The sequence below is a fragment of the Lissotriton helveticus genome, chromosome 2_1 (assembly GCF_964261635.1).
Source record: "Lissotriton helveticus chromosome 2_1, aLisHel1.1, whole genome shotgun sequence".
Taxonomy (NCBI): domain Eukaryota; kingdom Metazoa; phylum Chordata; class Amphibia; order Caudata; family Salamandridae; genus Lissotriton; species Lissotriton helveticus.
In genome coordinates, this window is record NC_136059.1 from 155,734,959 (window position 1) to 155,759,448 (window position 24,490).

At 45.8% G+C, this 24,490-nt stretch overlaps 1 protein-coding gene across 7 annotated transcripts in view; it reads right to left on the minus strand.

Annotated features, from left to right (window-relative positions):
* RUSC2 (RUN and SH3 domain containing 2) overlaps positions 1–24,490 on the minus strand; it is a 397,633-nt gene that overhangs the window by 51,942 nt on the left and 321,201 nt on the right. For all 7 annotated transcript variants that reach the window (XM_078674652.1, XM_078674657.1, XM_078674656.1 and 4 more), the window contains 4 exons: positions 13,267–13,441; positions 9,984–10,089; positions 8,637–8,683; positions 6,194–7,142 (listed from right to left, as the gene is read on the minus strand). In XM_078674652.1, coding sequence (XP_078530778.1) covers positions 6,194–7,142; positions 8,637–8,683; positions 9,984–10,089; positions 13,267–13,441 — 1,277 coding nt within the window. The remainder of the gene's footprint in view (positions 1–6,193; positions 7,143–8,636; positions 8,684–9,983; positions 10,090–13,266; positions 13,442–24,490) is intronic.

A 24,490-nucleotide genomic window follows, 5' to 3' on the forward strand; every position in this document is an offset into this window, starting at 1 on the left:
GGATTGCTTAGTGGACCATAAGACAGGGGGTAACCATGCTAGTGCAGGTACTTCCTTATATGGCCACTTAGTCAATATAGGCTTACCTGGTCAAGGTTAGCCTTATCTCCTTTCGTTTGGGGGGGTGGGGGTTGTGTAGGAACCCCCACTTTTTTCCTGGTGTTTTGCTGGTTTTCGACTTAGTTGGCCTGGGACCCTGCTATTCAGGGCCCCAGTCTATCTGCTTTCCATATAAAATGGACTCTATGTACTTTAGGTACATACCAGAATGGTTACTGGGTCACCCTTGTGAGCCCCTGTATAATGTACCATAGGTACCCAGGGCATAGGTGTATCCCAGGCCTACCAGGGGCTGCAGCATGTATTATGCCACCCTTGGCTGGCCTTCCAAACTGACACCACAGGTCTGTTCACACAGCCTGGGTAAGGTAGTGTAATCACCCCTTACTTATAGTATACCTATATCTACCTTTACATATAGACACATATACACCAATAAGCCACTCCTATGGTAGGCCTCGACAATCCTGGAGGCAGAGTGCTTGGTTTTATGTGAGAGGGTACCCTAGCATGAGCTGAGCTCCTCTGCAGCTTTCGGAACCATCTCCTTATAGCTGTTCTATGATATAGCCATACCATATACTCTTAAGTGCATTATAATGCTCGCGGTTAATGCTAACTTTGGTTTGGTTTTATCAAAACATGTTGTGTAAGGTGTCAAACACTTTGGAATACTACCACCCCGCTAATTCTGGTGGTGGGGGTAGCATTCCACCCTTCTAGAGGGAAAAGACACATAGCTTACTGCTTTATCCGGTTAAAGTTAAACAGAGCCTCAGCATCACAAAATGGATGCTGCTGCCACAGACATGAGTCTGACCTCCTGCTGCTGGATGAAACTCCAGCAGGGGAGGCCTGGACAATGGGTTTCCTGTCCAGGGAGGTGCTGGCACCTCCCCAGACAGGGGTTTTGTGTATTGGGGCAGGGAGGGCTGCATTCAGTGAATGCATCTAGACACTGCCTGGGGCACACAAGGTGCTCCATGCATAGCCCGGTTCAAACCAGTTGCTGGGGCACTCCAGCCCCAGCTCTGGCTCGAAACTGGACAAAGGGAAAGGGGTGTAACCACCCCCTTCTCAGGTCCACCCATAGGAGGGACCTAGTCAGGTAATCCAGACCCCTTTCTTAGTATAAGTATAGGAGCTGTGTCCGTGGGACTTTACATTATCCTGGACGAATCTTTGAAAGAGATATCTTGGACCTTTGACATTCCATTCTGACTGGAAGATGGAAGACATCTCCCTTGTGGTCAAGGAGTGACCACCCTGTGCAAACAGGCACCAACAGTAACTTCGCCGGTCTGCAGTTTCAAGGCACCCGTCGGAACCCGAAGACTCTGTGACTCAAGAACTGGACTTTCAGGCTTCTCTGACTCCGATCCACAGCAAAGCTGAGACCCGTGGCGGACACGAGAGACGTGGGACCGGACATCTTGGACATCCTGCATTTTGCTACCTGCACTCCTTTCCTGAAGCCTCAGTAAGTTGTGCATTGGGGTACGAGAAGCCCCAGCCCGAGCACCATTTGCACCGAAGCCCAGGCCCCGAACACACTGCGAGTGTCCCGTGGGCCCCACCTTTGCATTTGAGCTCGACGCGTCTTCCCGGTTTCTTGCCCGTTGGCTACTGAGCCCCCTGAAGATGCCATCTTGAATTTACTTTGCTTTCCTGGTTGACAAACTCACCTTCTTCACCTTCAAGCACCCGACATTGCCTGGTTCCTTCCTGGTACCTTCCTGGTCACTGGCTAGTGACCCAGACTCTGTCCCCTCTGCTTTCAGGTTCTTCACATCACCGATCCACCCTTGAATCCACCCGGACACTTTTCCTCTGGTCGCCTGCAGCACTTCTTTGCAGCCCTCCATAAGAAACGACGACGAAACCCGACACAAAAAGACACCTATGCACCCGGCTTCCCTGGGTGAGGTGCTCCCGGGGGTCTTGACTCTCGAAGTGTCCTAGTTTAAAAGGGTTCCATCCTAGTCCATCCGGAAGTGTCCCTAAATTGCATGGTTGTAACTGATTTGTTTCCCATAGAAAGCCAATGGTAACCCGCGTCTGTGTTTAGACACTGCACGCGTCTCCCGTGGGCCTCCTACTTCCTAACCTTTGGTTGTTTAGTGTAGCCCCAGCGATTCCCCAGGCCTGCTTTCTAACTCTCACGTGGTACTTATACCACTTTCTTAGTGTATGGTTTGTGAGGCCCCTAGGGCATAACGTATACTGTGTAACTTATCGTATATTAACTGTGTGACTCATATTGTATTTTGACCTCTGACCTCATAAAGAGTGCAGAGGGGTTGTGTTTAGATTAAATGCATATATATTTGATATATACCTTGTGTGGTGTCCTTTCATTTGGTATTCAAGGGATTATATATGGTAAAACAACTTGCTTAACTCGCCTACTGAAGTCTTAGCCTGAAGACTGCTGGTTCATGCTACCACTAGGATAGCTTTCTATAAGGTTGACTTTACAACCACCATCAACAAGGGTCGATTAGACTGGTGCAAGGTGCCCACTAGAACTAGTGGACATCATATGCCAGGCTAACTTCTCATATTTTTAGAGATAAATCTTTAATGCATACTGACATCTTAATGGTTGGCCCTGCTGGAGTACAGCAGTACTGTCTGAGAGTTCTTTTTCCATCTGCCCCTTTGGTACCACAGGATCCATAGCAGTCCTGCAATACTAAGAAATCTAATTGGCTGTCCGCAACATGTAAATGTAAATGTAAATGTAGTTGAGCTTATATAGCGCACAGCTACCCGCAGTGGGTTTCCCGGCGCTTGCTTAGGGAACCCTTCCTGGTATTCCCCTGTGAGATAGCAGGGTATCCACAAGGTGAAAGTCAGGCATCCAGCCGCGAGGGGCCGTTGTGGAGATTAAGCAAGCTATTGCCCAGAGTCGCAGAGTGTGAACCCGTGAGTCGAGGAGGCACCGGGGCGAGAATTATCGAGTCCGTGGAATTTTTAGCCCAAGACCCCGCCGAGGCGGGGAATTGAACCCTGGTCCAGGACCGATCTCAGCTTCCGGGTCTGCTGCCTCTAACCCCTGAGCCACACTTCTCCACATAGCCACACTTCTCCACATCAACAGAAATGTTTCATCTGCCATTTTTGAACACGCGGGCCCAGTTCTTTAATTTAAAAAAAATGAAGTTACAGAGAGGCAGGCCTGTTTCCTCTAACTCTTGTGTGGGGAGGGGAGGCCTGGAGTGGACCCCCTAACCAGTGCTTAATTTGTAAAACAAATAAGTGCCAGGGACCTCGTCAGAAGGCCACTGCTGCCTGCACCACCCACTGTTGACGCCAGTGCAGTCAATGCTAGTACAAACACAACTATTAACTATCATGCTCCTACAAGTGTGACAATTCAGACTATTCCAAGCCCCCAAGGTTATAGGAATGGCTTTGGCTGCATGGATTAGTTGTTTCTAATGTATATTGAGATAATAAACAACTGTTGTTGTGTTCAGCTCCAAATTACACAAACAACGCTGCCATGTGGCAGGTTGTTGTAAGTGCTGGTGTTGACGGTTAAGTGCCAGTATGATCACCGGAAACCACCAGCTCAAATTAAGCACTGCCCTCACCCCCAGGTAAAAAAATTATTCGTTTTCAAGCGGGGAATCACGGTCTAAGCAACTAAGTGTACCACCCATGTGGTCCACCGGGAGTACCATGGGACTGTGCAAGCATTAAAAAGTGAAGCATTGACTATCCTTTGCCACTCTAGAGAGACGGTTATGTGGCAATACCGTGGGAGAACTGTAATCCTGCAAAATAAAAAAAGTAAAATGTGGGATGGGTGTCCTTTGGAGGTTGCGTACCCATGAAGTGTGGACCAGCAACTGGTGTTGGCCATCCGCAGGTAGTTGGGGCAGGGCCCTGCAGTCAGTGTCCCGCCTGGTATGGAAGAGGCCTGCACGGTTGCAAATGGATGCTCATATAGAGTTTGGTGGGACTTTGTCCATTTGCAGATCAGGGTTAGCTACTAACAGGGGTAGCAATCATTCCCTCGCGGGAGGCCACCCCCCACCGTGGATGGCCATCGGCTGTGTGCAGCATGGAATTGGCTGCAGTGCTTGGCCTGCAGCCAGGCCCTGCACCCAACTGCCCATATCCGGCCAACTCACCACAGACACCCACAGTCCCTTTTTAAAAAAAAAAATCCGATCCTGCAAGACTCTTGCGGGAGCCAGCATTTCCCTTGTGCCCCAGTAAGACTCTTTCGGAAGCACAGGGGGTCGGGCTGGATCATGGTACTACCCAAAAATGTTTTTCCTTATTTTAGACCCAGGTTGGGGGACCATTTGGGTCCCCTCCCCACCACAAGGTGATGTGGTTTGGTACTCCTTATCTATCTGTTTTTTTCCATTTGCAGGACACAGGGACTGAGTCACCACATCCTGAAATGGCAGCTGCAATATTTCTGTTCATGCTGCGTCTAGCCAATCAGAATGCGAGCTCCTGTGTGATTTGCAGGAGTTTCTCGCCTCTGGCTAATCAGATTGCTTTATTGTTTCAAATTGCTTGCCCCCCACAACTCTTTGCAAGAGTTCTGCAAACCCAACTGTCAAGATATCTATAAATTTTGAACCTTAATTTCTCAACAAATAGTCAATAGATTTACATTAAATCACAAAAAGCACGCTATGTGGATAAAGATCTAGCTTTCTGATAATTTGGTGTCATTCTGTTCAGGGTTTTGGCTGTAGTGGTGTCTAAAATTTCTTCTGGAATCATGGATCACCCCAAAACTTTCAAGGAAGGAACCAAGGTGGATGAACTTTTTGGGGGGACAGTGTCATGAAGGTTCGTCAAACGGCGCCAAAGTTATTATGTAACCCAAAAAATCAATTTGCTATGGTATCTAGAAGCTATTTGTTCAAGATGTGTCTGAAAGTTAATCCTTTTTTTATCTCCCTATAAAACATAAAGTTACAAATAGAGATGTTGTTTTCTTCTGTCTTGCTATCCGGTGGCAGCTGCCACAATGAGGTGGTGGGCGGGTGGAGGGGGTGGAGGGGAGCGTGGTAGGGGGAGCATGCACAGTGGGGGTTAATAATAAAAAATAAACACTTACCTAAAGCTGCCGACCCCCTCCCACGTTGCGCCTAGTCCTTCCTTGTCCCAGCAAGCACTGGGACAGCATCACGGACTCACTTTGCAATCCCTGTGTTGCTCTCCTACAATAAGAGCTGTGCGGGGATTGGCCTGAGCGGGCTGGAAAGATATTCCGCTTAGGCCAGCTAGTCTGTGGGGGCTTCTTCAGCCCAGCTGTTCAAAGCAGCTGGGCTGGAGAAACCTAAGTGTGCATGTGTGTTTTGGTCGGCCTGAGGCGGCCGGCCAAACACATCTGCACACTTTGGAAGTGCACATAGCACTCCTCCTCCCCATGCCCTGACCCGTCCCTCCCTGCCCAAGGTGGCCAGAGTCGGCAAATGAAAAATAAATGATGCTTGAACATTGTTTTATTTTTTATTTGATGGCTCTGAGCCAGGCAATGAGGCAACGCTCCTCCGCCATTAAGGAGGAGCCGCCGCTGTTGCTATCCTATTCTGCCTCCACCTCCTAAGGAACACAAAGTAGCAACAGAATAGTGGCCCATTTAGAATTCCCATCTACCGCTTTCCATCACGGAATATATATATGGACCTGTGTCTGGAAGGCTTTCTGTAAGTAGGTACTTTATAAATGAACAAGCAAAATCAGCTTTGCTAGGTGCATTTTTAAATGCTTTGTTTTACATGTAAAACATGTCTGGGCAGTAACTGTTTGCTCAACTGTTCAGGAAAAACCCAAGGCAGACATTGCCAAATCCCGTCTTGGAGGTAGAAGTTCCGATTACCAGCTTAAGAACTCATTTATTAGTGGGGGGGTGACACCCCAAACATCCCCATTGAAAATACACCCCTCACTGTAGCCCAGAATCTGACAGCAATCCTATTTCCCACCATTACTGATGATAAATGTGCATGAAAACATCCACAAACTTGAGTATTTTTGCACAGAGTTTACAACACCCTTCTTAGAACACGTACAGTGAGATGTTACCTTTCACCCAGGTTTGTGGTATATAAATCACATACATGTACAAAAACTTTCTCCATGTGTTCGCTCCTACCTGTTCGTCTGCCGAGCTTCTCCCTGCTGTTTTCTGGAGCCAAAGAGCCTGCCCCACTTCATGGCCTGACTCCCTTCAGGCTGTACTGAGTTGTCCTTTGCCTCTTCCACCTCTTGCTTGGGCACAGGTGGTTCTGTTTTCTGCTGCACCATTGTCTCCTTAGCTCCATTCCCATTTATCTCATTCAAAACGGACTCCGGAGGGCTTCCCATCCATGAAGGCCTGGTCTTCCCTTGTGTCTCCTGTTTACTGTCTTTTGAAACCGCTTTAGCAGACTCCACACACACTCCAGGTCTCCCCCTTTCTTCCATGACACCTTCAATTGTGGGACAAGCTTCTGCTCCATCTACAACACCTTCACGAGGAGGGGGCCCTTTCTTGACTTCTGCTTCCTTGGCCACTGCTGCAGCCTTCTTCTTCTTCTCATAGCGCACAAACTTGGGGCCGCTCGCTGAACCTTCTATATACACCTGTGAGCTCTGCATTAGCTGGTACCACCAGCCCGCCTGCTTGTCCTTCTTCACCTCCAGGGTGCTTTCGTTTACCTTCTTCTGCTCCTGTTCCTTTTCGCTCTCACTTATCGAGGCCCCCACTCCCTTCACCCTTTCGTCCATCACCTTTACCATGTCCACACGCCCTGAGATGCTGTCCTCCTGGTCCATCTTCACACTGTCTGCACCGTCGCTGTCCTCCACGCTGCCGCGGGTTCTCATCAGCTGCAGGGTGGAGTGGACCGAGTGCTGCAGGTCCTGCTTCACGCGGAGCATCTCCTTCTTGTGCTGCTGCTCGCGGCCCATCTGGAAGAGGTGGTGCTCAAAGAGGAGGTCCAGGTTGAAGGGCAGAAGTGACAAAGGTTGGAGCAGGAGTAGCACCTCCTCGAAGAAGACCTGGCAGATGCTGTGGGATAAGGACATGAAGCCCACTGGCTGGAAGTGGGCCACAATGATTTCTGTAGGAGAGACAGGGCAGGAAAACACAGAGCTTCAGAACCCTTGGCAACAACACCACAGAAGCATGCTCAGCAGAAGCATTCGATGAAGTATTAGAACATCAAAGTGCAGTTTGTAGGCTTACTTTGGCATTTAGATGATATTTTTCTGCCACTTTTAATATTTTTCAGAATTTGATTCCTTTCCTACTTTTTTTCTTTTGTTTTTTCAAGTCAAAATAAGCAATTAATGGCTTACACATCATATGAATGCTAACAAAACCTCGCGGGCTTGGGGCAATTTCTTAGCCACATGAAACAATAGAAACACTACACTCCATTCTGTGACTATGATCAAAAAAATATCACAAACACAAAAGTAAAACCAGAATCTGTAAATAAAAATGATGATGTATCTTTAGTCGCCAAACAATCTGTCACAAGTGAAGAACTACTACAGAGCAACAGGGAGTGCGCAAGCACTCCGCTGCAGTCCACTGGCAGAGGAAAGGTTAGCCTAGTGTTGGGCGAAGCGAAGGAGCAGAAAAGAGCCCAACACTCTGAGAATTGATGCCTGATGCCAAAGTAGGGACACTGATGAGGTGCAGGGGGGCTGAGCTTCCTCAATCAAGACACATTTCACTTTGTGCAGTCTCTAAATTTAGAAGAAACAGGTTCAGGTGTCCACCACCTAAAGAGGCATTTGCTTCAGACGGCCATTAGATGAACTACTTTGAAGCCTACAGTAAGAGGGCATCAGGGATAATTGAGGAAAAGCATGAGGTGATTGAACATACACAAGAAAGGTCTTAAATAGTATATTTTGTCTCCAAACAAATCACTATAATTCCTCAAAACTGCTTTGTGTGATATCCTGTGTTCTTTAGTACAACTTCTTTTTAAGGAGGATACAAGTTAAATTGTTCTAAAGGTTGATCAAAACCACAGGGCAGTATGGGGCACCCTTTCTGCATCTCTGTAGTTGTGTTGGACAACATTTATGAGGCCTTTCGTGTATGGAGCACCGTTTGAGATTCTTCAAATCATTCTGGGAAAGGGGTACAGACATCTTTATGTTTTATTGTACAGAGCTACTTTGATACATGGTCGAGGAGCTTCAGTGTAGCATGAGATAGCATTTGAGCACTTTTATATCATTAAGTAAGAGCATTTGAGAAGAATCTGTACATTAGCTCACCATCCCAACTGTATCGTGAGCCGCATTTGAGAAGCCTCAATGCATCTTGGAATAGTACTGATGAAGCCACAATGTACTCTGGGCGCCATTTTTGAAAACCTAAGGTATTCTGTGATAGGCTCAGTTGGGGACTATATTTGTTTTAAAATTAGATAAAACAAAAGGTCAGACCCAAGTTAAAGGACATCCTTCCTAGGAGTCTGTGCCCTGTACATTATCAAAGAATCTATGTGGCACTCCTTAGCAATCTGGTTGTGCTGCGTGGATGATGGGCAGTTCTCACATTCAGACATGCGAGGTGTTCTTTGCTTGCTTACCTTCGTGGCTGTATAGGTGGTTGAACCAGAACTCCAGAGAGCGGATACTACAGGAGAAAAAGCAGGAGAGCAGGATTAGCACTGGCAACAAGTCATTATTCACTCTATCTCTTGCCAAGTCATTCACCCTGAGACTCTCTTCTCATTGTACAATTGTTGAGGGAGAAAGCAGCCGCCAGATGTGATCAGAACACTACATACAGACAACTTTGCTTCGTACCACTAACATGCAGTGTGAGTACACTGGAGATTCATCTAACCATGGGAGAACGTCCCTCCACCTTCTAAAAAAATAAGCACACATTCTGGGGTCTCCTGTCTCTAACCCCTTTAGTCATCTGTATCAAGGCCATTCCAGAGCCCTTGGGACCTGCCCAGCACAACGCTTACTTTTGTCTGCATTGGGGGAGTGTGACAGTCCCAGCATTAATGGAGCACTCAGCACTTCTGAAACTCATCTCAGTGCAAAGGTGGTCCTCTGCACATCCCTTGACCTCAGGAGTGCCATTTTCATGTTTCACAGCCAGAGATTGCGCATCAAGCCTTTCAAAATTGCTACTACAATTCCTAAATCCAATTTAAATAAGGTAAGAGGCAGATCTTTCAGAGTTCAGAGGCGAGGTCACTTGCTTTACATTTTGATGAAAATTGATCATCTTTCTCTGGATTGGATCACTTTTCTGGTGCTGTGCTTACCCACTGAAGCCTCCTGGCATTCTTGTTTATAGCGCCAGGATTCCTATCGGATGAAGGACACATCATGATAACATATGAACATAGTGCTGACTACTCTGTAGTATGTAACCAGAAACAATAAATATTGTCTGTTACAATGAGACGATAATTGTATACATATTGTTGAATGAAATTCATTCCACAAGGACATTGACAGAGCAGCCCAGACCCTTTCCATAGCAGAGATTCTATCAGTGAAAAGGTTGTGAATGGACTTAGTATGGAGTTGACGTGGTTTCTTTTTTCCTCTTATAATTTCCCAACACTGACTTTACCACTGTTTTTTAATAGCATGGTTACCCCTAAATATATCAGAGTCCCCCTTCTGTAGAATTGTTTATTATGTCATACATCGATGCCAAGCCTGTCTTCCCATTATACGCCTTTCTTCATTTGTTCACTACAACAACATAGCCTAATAAGCTTGAGATGTACGAAGTGTTGCTGCTACTGTGATATGGCCTGCATTGCACGCTCATCATATATTTATATATCCATCTTGCCAGGCCCCTTGTGAAAAAAGACTATGAAAACAAACTACTACCCATGCCAACAACCAGGTGAAAGATGCAACCCACGGTGGCCCAGAGACCATGAGCAAGAGCCACTTACTTGAGAAGGCCAAAGATGAATGCGTTGAATCGCATGGTGTGATTCGTCAGCTCCGAGTACTGGCTGATCTTGCTGAACAGGCTGTGCAGTACCTTGGTGGAAGGACCTGCGGAAGGAATGCAAACATGAAAAAATCTGTTTTGTTATGGACGTCACAGTCAAGGAGAGCGATATCTACACCAAACTATTGAAGCGCAGACCATCGTGCACTGAGATCTTGTGTACAAAAACAAATTCAACTTCTCAAAATCAAATGATACATTTGAGAGATAGTATTAGGATCATTTACCCATGGCCAGGTCCTCGAATAACTTGATGCTGGTAACATATTGCTCTCTGGCTTCTGGACCATCAAATAACTGCATGGCAGCGCCTCCTACACTATGCGGCCAGACTCAAGGGATTGAAGAATTCTGACCCAAGTGCAACCATTTTGAATGGGGCCATAGGTACTAGTTACAAGTTGCAAAATACTGGTTGCAATGGTAAGACATTTAGGAACCGACCTGGGTACTAATAGTGGGACGGAATCCGACATACCTCACGTATATTTATCTGGGAGATCACAAGGTCCAACAAACTATGATTGGAGGTCGTCGCAAGAGTGGTGGCCTGTTGAGGTCAGCAAACCATCATGTCTGTCATTGCTTTTTCACAAAACCAATCTGTTTTTTTTTTAATGCAGCCTGTGTTCCTTTAAGGAAATGGGACTTTGATTAAAAATAAAAGATTATCACCTGGACTACTGCCGCTTATTAACCAAACAGTTTATTTACCATTCACAATGGAAAAGGAGTCCCCATGGCACCCATTTCCATTTAGTGGACTCCTTTGAGCTGTTGGTAAGAAATCAATGTTTGCGACCGGATTTTTGTTGCAAAATACTTCTACATTAAATACCGATTTCGTATTTGGAAGGGACGCCCACATCAAGCCCTTCTAGATACCAAATCAGTATCTCATTTTATGAGTCGGAAAATCTTTTCCGACTCATAAACTGGAACTAGTAAATATTAAAAAGTATTGTAACTGTGGCAAACACTGAATTGGAGTGTTTGTGACCGTTAAAATGCTTAGTACATCAGGCCCTTGATTCGAAACCTGCTGTGTCACCGACAAGGCAGTTAGCACCACACCATCACTTCATCTGGAGACAAAAAAAAAGGATATCTCTGGTGTCTAACACAGAGTCTAAATATTGTTTACTAAGAAATCTCCCTGTTAGATGGTGTATTTGTCAACATTTGTTTTGCTGCTGTAGTATGATGTCTCCTTGACTCAGGCTTCTGAGAAAATGCACTTGACAAGGCTACAAAACAACTGATCCATCATCTCAGAGGAAGTAATGTAATGTCCTAGTGCAGTGGGGTGCTTTCAATGCACTCTAACTGAGTGGAACATATACAAGGAACTGGCTTCTATGGAGTGTGAATTATTAAGTCTATTTCTTAAAGATAACACAAATGGCTTCTGCCAAATTCCTTTAACTTCCTACTGTGAACGCTATCTTCATTTGCAATCAGTGCACGCTTTCTGTTGCTGCGTGGCACTGGCAGGAATAAGCTAACTGACAAGCTGCGATAATACCAATATGATGGCCTAAATTTCATCTCACAAAAATAAATATAGTTTCTTACATACTGTCTACAATAATATTACCCCATTGGAGTTAATATTTTAAATATACACTCAATGGAGAGATATTTTTACAAACATTTTTAGGCCACAATGTTTATGTCTAATGATATTTTGTTATTGATATTGTAGCACACAGCTGACAATCCATCCAACCTTTGGGCAGTGGTGAAGATTAGGAGGGACAACTCTCTGAAAGGCAGGAGTATTTTCTCGTAAGCATCTCCACATGTGCAAGGCTCAGCTCAGGCATGTACTGGCCCTTCCGCTAGAGAGTGTCTGAATCATACAAGCAGTGCAAAGGGTTTACGTTACGTTAATACACCAAGTCCATCCCACTGATTTTGGAGCGCCAGTAAGGGCCAGTCACTGAAGCTACTCAGATAGATACCCCTCTACAACAAGCCTCTTGGTGCAAAAGCCTGTCTTCCTCAATCAGCAGCACAAACCCAGTAAATAATCTGACCTTGATAGACACTGAGGAGCACACAACAAGCACTGGGTCACAAGGAGAAACGCAAAGTTGGAGCGTGATGGCTAGAGTGTACAAGTGAACTCTCACCTGCCCACATTCACCAAACCTTCCCTTAATGTCACGTTCAACAACTGTGCTGCTGATCTCTAACTAGTTCTGTAATTTCTGGATGATCGTTAGAAGAAGTCTAACAATCGAGGTGTGAGCCTTAGATTATAAGAAGTTAGTGTTACAAAAGAGCACTTGAGCGTAGATGGATAAATCCTATTCTTGTGTACTACCATGTCTCGACTCTCCCTTTCACAGGAAACTGCTATGAATTATTTATGTGGCATGCATCTGTGCATATCCTTGGAAGCCTCTGTGGATTGAGCATCGAAGAAGCTTCCTTGGAAGATTCTTCGATAATCTCTTCTTATCTCCACAGCAACAGACAGCAGTAGAACTGATGACTTGACACCTTTTGTGATGGTCAAAGCGTTACAGCGGTTGGGTTAACTTAAAGCAGTATTCGCCAGCGAAGATGGAAGTCCCACCTGTGCCAATCTTGTGTAGTCACCGTTCGCACCTTTCAAAAAGGGACTCATCTATAGTCATGCAGAGGTGTCTGGGAGGCAATGCAAGCACATTCAATCACGCACAACTGGAAATTACAGCACTTACATTACCCACCTCTATAGCACTCACTTTATCGCAGTAAAAAAGATCAGTGGTTGAATCAAGCAATCGCAATGTGAGTCTATAACCTTTAGTTACACTAACGTGTCTTAATGTATTATTTTTTCTTACCTATGTGAATGGGGGAATCAGTAAGTAAGGTTATAGATTTCTTTGTTTAACATGGCTTAATAATTTACAGGTGGGTAAAAAGTCAAATTCACAGGCACTGCTTGATTGAGATATTAGCTAATAATTCCATTAGCAGATGTAGCATACGGATGTAAACCCTATACCAAGCACCAACCATCTTCGACATCGAAAAGTCAGTAAATCCAACCTAACAGGCTCTAATCAGGCGCCAAGGTCCCTAGACTGGCCCCAATATATAGCATTCTTCCCAAATCCCAAATCTTATCTTGCAGTGTCTACAGAGTTGACTTCCAACGAACAACTGATGATCTCTTTCCTTGCTGCAGAGCCAAAACCACACACGAAAGGCACTTGCGTACATACCTAGCTGCGTGGAAGCTTCGACCACACTCCATGGTGTGTTCCTCCTTTGCCCGATGATCACGTCCAGCACATATGCCTTCAGCCCATCATTCAGGATGTTTCGGATCGCGGGACACAGGTACTTCAGGATCAGGTGTCCCACGTTGGGGCTCACAGAGCTGTTTCCCAGCTTTGACTGCCAAAGGTAATCACACAAAAAACAGGACGTGAAATCCCCTCGTAAGAAACAAATAAGTCACAAAGGCATAAAGAGGCAAACACCACTGGAGCAGTGAATTTAGCAAAATTGTTCAAGATGAAGTATATGAGGATTAACACAAGAAGAAAGGAAATTAAAAAAGAGCTAATGAAGTAATGTGGTGTTAAACAAAAGTTGGGACAGCACCCTCCAAGAGAAGTTACCACGTTTAACAACTTCGCTTCATGAACAAGTCTTTCCTCCCAGAAGTATTTTTTTGCAATAATCTCTCTGGAAAAGGAAGTTCTTTGCAGCACTTTTCTTCTGTAAAACTTAAATGTATCTATTTATTTATCTACTTCTTTTTTCAGATTGATCTATAGCATGGACATGATCCAATAGAAAGTTAGATTGCTGCCCATTACAAGGGATATCTGATACAATCATAGAAATGACAGCAGTCCAGACAGAAGGAAGAGCATGTGTATGACAAAGTAGAGGCAGATTAGGAGTGAAGGGCACTAAAGAGTTTAATTTGCGTATGGCAATGTCTGATGCCCAAGTGTTGTGCTGGTAGATGGATTACAGAGAGTAACCACAAGTATATGGTCATTGTGACTTAATATGATTCAGATCCAAAACTCGGTTTTAGTGAAAGATTTCTCCCCCAATTTTATTTCTCAATTATGAAAGGTAACGTTCACAAAGAACAGACAGCGTAAAAAACAATTCTTGCAAAATTTAAAAAAACATCATATTAATTGCAAGGTAAAACCTTCGCATCTTTGCTCATGCCTTTTGGACTTCATAAAAACTCATGGCTCAAATGGGTTTTAACATAGTCTGCATCCATCCTCTCAGTGACTTTTGCTGTCTGATGAGTATCCTTCCTCACCAGACCCCTCTGCGGAGTGACTAGATGGTAAATTCAATCTCATATTCCATGTATGAACGACATCATCTTTTCTACAGAGTGATACTGAGGACTATTTTACTAGCTCCTTGGGCAGTCGGTAGTTACTGGACAGTACGCATGGTGGACCTGTCATTTACCATGAGCTCCAAGGCTAAGTGCACTGCCAGTGTTCCTCCAGGAGGCGGTACGAGGATATAAGTGCTTGCAAGCGATTGGATCTGGGCTAGAGCCTAAGGTTTGTCGTATGTTGGTACCAAACATCATGGCTCTATATCTTGAGAATGGTTGGTCGCCTTTGGCATTTTCTGATGGCAGAAGCAGACACAGAGCATAGCACACCTGTTCGCTAGTTAGAACTGGCCAACTGGGATTTAGAGTTAGGTTCTCACAGCAACATGAAAATGTGATATTGTCAGAACCCTAAGGGCTGCTGCGGTGGTACAACAGAGGCACAATCAAGGAAACCGGCCTTAGCCAACCTGAGGGCCAGGAAGAGTTGGAAAAACCTTTTGCTTGTGAAGTAGAGGAGTCTTGCTGCTTGTGAAGTAGGTGAGCTTTGCTGCTTGTGAGGTAGGTGAGCTTTGCTGCTAGTGAAGTAGGTGAGCCTTGCTGCTTGTGAAGTGGGTGAGCCTTGCTGCTTGTGAAGTGGGTGAGCCTTGCTGCCTGTGAAGTGGTGAGCCTTGCTGCTTGTGAGGTGGGTGAGCCTTGCTGCTTGTGAAGTGGGTGAGCCTTGCTGCCTGTGAAGTGGTGAGCCTTGCTGCTTGTGAGGTGGGTGAGCCTTGCTGTTTGTGAAGTAGGTGAGCCTTGCTGCTTGTGAAATGGGTGAGCCTTGCTGCTTGTGAGGTGGGTGAGCCTTGCTGCCTGTGAAGTGGTGAGCCTTGCTGCTTGTGAGGTGGGTGAGCCTTTCTGCCTGTGAAGTGCCTGTGAGGTGGGTGAGCCTTGCTGCCTGTGTGGTGGCTGAGCCTTGCTGCTTGTGAGGTGGGTGAGCCTTGCTGCCTGTGAAGTGGTGAGCCTTGCTGCTTGTGAGGTGGGTGAGCCTTTCTGCCTGTGAAGTGCCTGTGAGGTGTAGAACCTTGCTGCCTGTGTGGTGGCTGAGCCTTGCTGCCTGTGAGGTGGGTGAGCCTTGCTGCCTGTGAGGTGGGTGAGCCTTGCTGCCTGTGAAGTGGGTGAGCCTTGCTGCCTGTGAAGTGGGTGAGCCTTGCTGCCTGTGAGGTGGGTGAGCCTTTCTGCCTGTGCAGTGGGTGAGCCTTGCTGCTTGTGAGGTGGGTAAGCCTTGCTGCTTGTGAAGTGGGTGAGCCTTGCTGCTTGTGAAGTGGGTGAGCCTTGCTGCTTGTGAAGTGGGTGAGCCTTGCTGCCACCTTTAACAGTGTTTTTAAAGGGTCAGCACTTTTAAGCGAACCCACCAGCAAGGGACTGCCCAGGTCAAACTGCAATCCCCAGCATTAGGATTGCTGTTGTCAACTGGCCCCGGCAAAGTAAATGTTTCTATTTAAGAGAGTGGAAGAAAGCAGTTGATGATTTGGCCGCCTGACTGAAGTGTGGAATAGCTGCCAGAGTATTACGCCGGGCAGATCCCAATGACTTGACGTGCTGAGAAAGTGAAGGAGAAGCCATTAACACCACTTTCATTAATGTGTTTCTCAAGCATGTTAGAGTGCTTTACAATGTGTCACAGTGATTAATTAACATAATATTTGCCAACCACTAAATCTATCCCATTGCTCATTTTCCATTGTTAGACAGCTGGAAATATTTCAAATAATTCAATACCTACACCATTATCTCCCACTTTTATTGAGCACTATTAAATTAGGGCACAGCTTACTATTATTTTGCGTTTGGGCTGTGTCACTTTTGTGGCGCAGCCCTAGCAAAATGATGTTTGTCATTTACTGAGCCACACAAATCGCCTTTGCTTAGTTTAGTAAATAAAAAGTAACACAACACAACGAATAGCGCTGGCGTGAGTTACTCTACGTTGGGTAGGCGTGACATGAATGGAGCATGGGTGTTCCGGTGTATTGTGACGCAACCCCATATTTACAGACTTGTAAACCTGGACTTGTGCTAAAATAGTGTGCGTAACCGACAGAAGTGTAACGAGGAGACATATCTTTATTGCTCCTTGTTGCTTTCTCTTTCCATGTGTGCTGCATTCTACGGCACAGACAGAAATATGAATATGCCTCAGGGGATTGTTTTTGTGCAGGAAGGTGTTCCTTCCTGCATAAAAACAATTCTGCCCTTAACGCAGGTGGTGCAAGGGTGCCTGCGTTGGCGCTAGGCAGCACACAGTAAGTTTGCCCGCCCAAGGAGAGACCAAAAATGCTCCATATCTTTGTAAATGGGAAACCTTTGTGTCTCTCTTTCATGCACGCAGCACAGCGAGTTCCTTTGTTGCGTGTGATAATGGCAAACGTGCCCGCAGATGTGTATGTAGAGCGTGCTCGGAAGCATCATTACAGCGGCGTGAAGAATAAAACCTGCTAAAAGCGGCGTGAAGCATCGGCGCCTGGCTTGTCTTCATCTCTGCTTTCTTTCATCCATTTTCTGGCCTTCTGCAGCCCGCTGGCAGCCGGTGCCTCATTACTGATGGAAGTGGCCTCTCATCCTTGCGCATGCGCCGAACCTTCCCTTTCCACGAAGCTTATTTATAGAATCCGCGCGCTCCTCTCCAGTGCTCCCTCCCGAGGGTCGACGCGCGAGCCGCGGGTCTGGCTATCACAGCTCGGCAAAGGCAGGCCCGATCCCATCGCTGTCGTAACCCCGACTGAAGTATAAACAATATACACCCACGAGGATTAAAGCTGAGGCCTTTCACTCCACCTCCCTCGCCCTTCCAGCCTCTAACCTTCCCTTTGATAGACACCGCTCACCGAGAGTCTCTTCCAGCGGATTCATTGTATTTTGATGAATTGAGAACATGAAGTTAGATGTTTTGTTCTCATGCTAAATTGGATTTTATCTGAGGGATTCTTTCGAAGGAACTTTTTTGTGTGCAAAAAGCATAACAATACTCCTGGCCCTGCATGGCGTTACAGGACTTCCAAGAAGCAACACTGGCTTTACGCCATGTTTACACCATGAAAATAGGAATATTGCTCAGTGGGACATGGGATGCTGCCAGGCAGGGGTCTCCCTTATAACTACTACTTTATTTGTACTGAACACACTGCATAATGTACTTGCTTCTCGGTGCTCTTCCCAGAAGTGACACATGTGTCAGAATAGTGAGGCCACAGGTTGCACGTAGCTTGTTGCGTCTGACAATCTATCTGGGTTACATGCCTGCATCTTGTCAAGCAGGGCCATTTACAGGTATGTGGTGGCATCGGTTTGTTAAGAGTTGTACAATGAGATCATTAACAGAACACGATGAACTGGGCTCAAATGACAGCCTCGGTGGTTCATGCTGTACATAACATAACGTGTATTTGTAAAGCACACGCTCGCCCAAGGGTAACTTGGTGCTGAATAACAGTTGTTTATTTTTACCCAACTCAATGGTACTCATTTTATCGACCTCAGAAGGATGAAAGGCTGAGTAAACCCACCAGGATTTGAACCTGTCACCCTGAGGTCCAACACAGGCCCCTACAGTGAACACATTAGTCCTCTAAGCCACCAGTCTTGGCTTGGATATGTCCTTGGACAAGCATTGGTGGAGCGCACAATGGTTGGGTTGACAGCCTATTTCAAGGAAAGGATTTAACCAGCTGAGAATTCTACCATCGAGCTGATTAAGGTTTTTAAAGAAATATCTTCCCTAACATCTACTGCAGTGCCTATTGCTGGATCTGAGGAATCCTGCAATCGAGTTGCTGAGTACTTTGCAGTTAAGGTGGAGAAGATGTATTCTTCTTTTCCTGACTCTGCTCGTGATGGCAAGGGAGTGGAGGGGGAATCTGTGAATGTTTTGGAAGTACAGTGTCTTCACGAATTTTTTGTGCCCGCCCCTGACACTCCTAAACAGATAGCCACCAGTATTAAATCATGGTCACCAAGGGACCCTGCTACCCCTAGGGTGCTTAGAGGGAGTATTGACATACTCGAGCCTATTATGAGATATCTTCTGGAGCTGTCTTTTAGCTCAGGAGTGGTCCCTAAAATATGGAAGGAGACAGTGTTGCTCCCTCTACAACAGAAACCTCACATTAGTATTGATCAGCTTGACAACTTGCGCCCCATCTCCCTGCTCCCTTTTTTTGCTACGGTTGCGGAGAAGATTGCGAATACACAACTTACAGCACATATCTGTAAAAACAACCTTCTCCATCCTTCTCAGTCTAGCTTCCGGGCCCCTTCATTCCCACCGAATCTGCCCTGCTGTACTCGACCGAGACCATTCGGAAGTATGTGGACGAAGGGCAGACAGCGACCTTAATTCTTTTAGACTTAAGTGTCGCTTTCGACACTGTTGCCCATCACACCCTGCTGCAGGACCTAGAGAGAGGTGGTGTAGCAGGTGGGGCCTTGAAGTGGATGCAATCCTCTTTATCTGAGCGCAGCTTTCAAGTCATGCAGGGTACTTATTACTCCAGGAACAAAAAGCTGACACAGGGAGTGCCGCAGGGCTCCACCCTGAGCCCGACATTGTTCAAGCTTTATGTCGCCCCCCTGGCTAAAATCTCGGATAAATTTGGGATCAATGCCCTGTCCTACGCTGATGACACCCAGCTGGTGGTCTCCCTCACCCAAGCTCGGGCTGGTGCTGCCTCCAACTTTGTGTCCTGCCTTCAAGAACTGGCTGTGTGGATGGCAAATAATTGCCTGAAGTTGAATGGTAGCAAGACCGAGGAGCTGGTGATAGGGAAGGCCCCATCAGTGTGGTCATCGGCATGGTGGCCCCAGACTATGGGCCCTATTCCTACACCTTGAGAACAAGCTAAGAACCTTGGGCTATGGGTGGACAATAAGCTGTCTTTTGACTACCATACCAGGAGGGTGGCAGGCGCTTGTTTTGGTATCTTACGGGGTTTATGGAAAACCCTAGATGCCCTCCCCACTGCATCAAGGAAGATCATGGTGCACGCTTTGGTGACTTCTCGCCTGGACTACGGCAACCTCCTGTATCTGGGTGCAACTACTAAATGCATGCAGAGATTGCGGTACATCCAGAATGCAGCAGCGAGACTGGTTCTTATGCTTCCTAACAGAGCCTCAGCAACAAGGACTTTGGCCTCCCTACACTGGCTTCCTATTAGGGAGAGAGTAAAGTTTAAAGCCCTGTGAGTTAGTCACCGGATTTTACAAAGGAAGGGGCCCGCATATTTGCATGACTTTCTAACTCCCTATGTACCGATTAGACTGCTAAGATCCAGTGGGAAAGGAAAGGTGTACGTTCCCAACATTAAGAGAGCCAGGATGGGTGGCCGCTCTTTTCGATATCTGGCGGCTCAGCTGTGGAACACACTTCCTCAGAGTCTCCGGCTGGAGGGCTCTGAGTTCATTTTTCAGAAAGGTTTGAAGACCCATTTGTTTCCTGCGGTATAACTTGATCTTGTGCTAGGCCCCTGGTGTCGCTGTTTTTTTAGCTGATACCTCAGCGCAGGTACACACTGATTCTAGTGTAACCAGGCACTTTACAAATGCAATTATTATTATTATTTTGGGACCATTATGAGATTTGCTAGGGCAGACTTTAGCGGGCTGTAGGGCTGACAGATTTAAAAGTTTTCTTGAAGAAGTATGAGAGAAGAGGCTTTTGTGGATTGCGTGTTAAGCTTGTCTGGCCTGGGTGGATGGAGGCATGGGTGTAGCTCGCGGGAGGGGGAGTTGAGGGTGTTACACCCCCCAAAAATGTGTTCTGTATTAAATAGTTGCCCAAAAAAGTGCTTTGAGTTGGGTAAAGTGAAGTGTCTGTCACATTTTACCTAGGATTTGTACATGCCCACACTGACAAAAACACAGACTCTCCCTCGTCTATGCTTTGAAGGCCTTAAAAAATGTTGATTAGTTTGAAAAAGATTGCGTTTTAAGTACACCTAACAATCCCCACTCACACTCTTTTCACTCCCCGCTAAACCCACCTCATGTCCCGCTTCTCATATAATCTGTTTTAAGTTTAACAAGATGTTCCAATGTGATTGTTGTGAAATCTGAAGCTCACCCCCCTCATCAGACTGATGAAGCCACGCCCCTGGATGGAGGTTTCTCAAATGGTTGGTAAGAGAGTTTTAGAATCAATTTGTGCCAACCTCCAGCCTTTTAGGCTATTTGGAATCATGTTAATTTGGTTCATAGGTGGAATGACTGAAAGGATGTTCCAGACTTGATAGGACCAGTTCACACTATTCATCCTATGTGAGTGTTGAGGCTGCAGTCTACATCCCAAATTACTAGTGGACTCCTTTGCAAGTTACCAATAACATTGGCTTTACAGGAAGGAGAACCGGGTTCTGAGGTACGGGGCTCCGGGGGGCCCGTAAGTGTGGTAAGTCCTCGCCCCTTATTCTCTGCACAACACCAGTCGGAGAGGGAACTCAGGCGCAGCTAATCTCCTAGACCTAAACAAGTTCCTGATTTACAGACATTTCAAGATGGAGGGCATCCATCTTCTCAGGGATTTACTACTAGTAAAAGATTGGTTAGTCAAACTAGACCTGAAAGATGCCTACTTTACTATCCCCATGGCCAAGGTCCATCAACCCTTCCTTCAGTTCCTTTGGAAAAATCACTTATACCAATTTCAAGCACTTCCCTTCGGTCTCTCATCCGTTATGAGGGCTGTCCTATCTTATCTAAGATTAAGAGGTGTTCGTCTAATCATTTACCTCAACAACATCCTTATTATGTCTCAAGATCATCATCAACTAGTTCAAGATCTGAACTTCACTATGAATCTTCTGGAAATCTGGGATTCATCATAAACAAAGAAAAGTCTTCTTTGATTCCCACAATGTCCATGGAGTTTTTGGGATTCAGGGTAGACACAAAACGTTGTCTTCTCCTCCTCCCCTCAAAGAAAATTTCAAAAATAAAAAAGGAAATAAGATATGTTTTGAAACATCAAGACCTTTCCCTAAGGGAAATTGCCAGACTCCTAGGTCTTCTATTGTCTTCCATCCAGGCCATTTTTCCTGGACCTCTCAATTATCGGGCTCTTCAGAGAATCAAAGCAAGAGCCCTGAGATCCGGAATGTTGTATGGAGACAGGATTTGTTTGGATCTAGAAACCCCCTCAGAATTGAATTGGTGGCTAAACAATCTAGAAGCGTGGAATGGCAAGGCAATCTTTGGCCCAAAACCAGAGTTTGTTTTGGAACTGATGCGAGCCTTCATGGCTGGGGAGCTTGTTTGCTCAATCAAAACACTGGTGGTTTGTGGTTTCGGGAGGAATCTCTTCACCACATAAACTTCCTAGAATTGACCGCCGGGCTCTATGCTATTATGAGTTTCAAACACTCCCATCAGGAGAGGTCCGTCGTTCTGAAAATGGACAATATGTCAGCCGTGGCTTTTATCAAGCGTCTGGGCGGGACAAAGTTTGAGGATTTATCGAACCTAGCCAAGAAGCTTTGGATGTTTTGTCTGGAGCACAATATATCCCTCAAAGCGGAATATCTTACGGGAGAAGCGAACTACTCTGCGGATTGGAACTCGAGGATCCTCATGGATTACAGCAATTGGAAACTAAATGTTTCCGTATTCAACACCCTGAACGAGATCTGGGTCATCTAGACGTGGATTTGTTCGCAAGCAGATTGATATTCCAAATCGAGACGTACTTCAGCTGGATGCCCGACCCGGATGCTCTGGCAGTCAATGCCTTCCTGCAATCTTGGAAAGAGATCCGGGGATATGCCTTCCCTCCCTTTGCCATGATTCAGCGGGTCGTGCAGAAAGTGAGAAGAACAATTTTGTCTCATTTTGATAACTCCTTTATGGACTTCTCAGGCTTGGTTCCCGACCATTGTAGAACTGACATGCAGTCTCCCCTTCTTAATTCCTTCCCTGGGAGATCTTCTCACCGACTTAGACGGTCTAATTCACCCCCTTATTCTGAACGGGAGTTTATCCCTTCTGGCCTGGAAAGTGTCAGGAGATCTAATGAAATCTCAGGCCTTTCGGAGACGGCTTCAATCCTTCTCAGGGAATCTTGGGCACCTGGCACACACTACAGATACAATAATATCTGGAAAGTATTGGTAATTTGGTCCTTGGAAAGGAACCTTGATTCCTTGGAGGCCCCTATTGTTAACATAGTCAACTTCCTGGTTGAACAATTTGAGAGGGGACTTAGTTATAGATCTATTAATTGCTATAGATCTGCTATTTCTGCCGGTCATACCCTCATCAACGGTAAGACTATTGGTAAAAAATGTATTATCTGTAGAGTCATGAAAAGTATCCACCTGAGGAGACCTCCTAAAGCCAGATATGAGACTCTTTGGGATGTCAAACTTGTTCTTGACCTTTTCAATAATTGGCCTTCTAATTCGCTTCTTAATAGAAAGAACCGTTCTATTAAATTAGCCACTCTTTTGTGCCTAATCTCTTGCAGAAGAGCTTCTGACATCAGAGCTCTAGAAATTTCAAGACGTTCTTACAATATGTTTGGTGTTAAATTTGATATTTTTAAGAGAACTAAAACTATGTCTGACTCATCTTTTATCCTTGTTTCGACCTTTGTCCTAAACTCTGCGTTGTGGAGTGTATGAAGGAATACGATCGGAATGGGGCTCCAAGCAGATAAGTTGACTTTACATTTCTTACAACGCAGCCTTCTGTGTCCTCTCTGCCTACCCAGCATATTGTGAATTTACAGGGCGTAAAAATCAGAGAGGCTGGGAGAGTCTGTGGGGCTTCTAAGACACTAGGAGGCAAAGTGGCAAAAAAGGGCAGGAAGAGAGGGGTAGGGAAAGAGGCTGGTGTGCAAGAGCCTAAAACTCAGGAGAAGGCACATACGGACCAAACCTATCCAACTTTAGGCGCTGAAGGAGATAGGGGTGAGAGCTCCCCATATCGGGAATATAAAGGGAAGGTCTTCAGAAAAATCGAGAAAAAGGGCGTTCCAACAGATGCTAAAATTAGAATAACCCCATCATTGAGATCCTATTTCAAAGTGCTGCCGCAAGTGCTGGAGGTGGGGAAACAGAGGGGGTTGCTGAGGGGGCAGAGATAGGAGTCTGATCCATTAATGTTAACAAAATGTCTGTGCCTTTGGATATGGATCTAAGTCTTTCCCTGCCTTTACTACTATCCCCCTCTTCAGCTTCCGAGTTGGTCCCTGCGGTAGATCTTTCGCTCAGCTCAGATTTTCCTTCAGGGTCTCTCCCAGACCCCTCTGAGCCAGACATGCAGGAAATGGAGTCACAAGAAAAACTGGTTAATTCAGTGAAAGAGGCTGTAATCTTGTGCCATTAGCTGGGAACCTAGAGGAGCCAGTAAAGGTCAGAGTAGAGCCCGACACAGGGGCAGAGAGAACATCAGAGGTCAGTAGTGACACATCGGGGCCTTTGATAGCCTCAAGAGTCTCTGGTCCCTTGGGAGGATCGCTGGAATCTCTCTTCTTTGCCATGGCCACGGATATTACAAAAGGGTTTTCAGTCTCAGAATCAAATCAAGGGGAAATTCGACTATTCTGCGAATCACTGGAGAAAAAATTGGACAGTTCAAGTTCAAGAACGGTGGCCTTAGAAAATGTGGTTGAAGTCCTAAAAGATGGTCTGGGAGAGGTTAGAACAGATATCTCCTTGCTTAAAAAAGAGGAAGCCGCTCTATGAGAAGGAGAGGAATTGTTGGAAAATAATTCCAGGCGCAATAACTTGCGGCTCTTGAACATACCCGAAGGGAAAGAGGGTGAAGACCTTAAATCTTTTATTGTCTCCCTCATTAAAGACACAATACAAATTGAAGCTTCGGAAGAGGAGTTAAGGAGAGATATCCAGAGAATTCATCGGGATCCTTTTAGAAAACATCCAAATCGGACAGAGCCCAGGAAGATCTTGATCAATTTTTTTACTTTCTCCCTCAAAGAGAAGATTTTAACAGCAGCCCTTAACCTGAAATCTCTAAAACCTAGAGACTCTTCTTTTTTCTTTGAAATTAGATCGGACCTCTCACGCACTCCTTTGGATAGACAGTGGGAGTTGGGGAAAAGAATGGACGATTTTAGGAAGCTGGGAGCA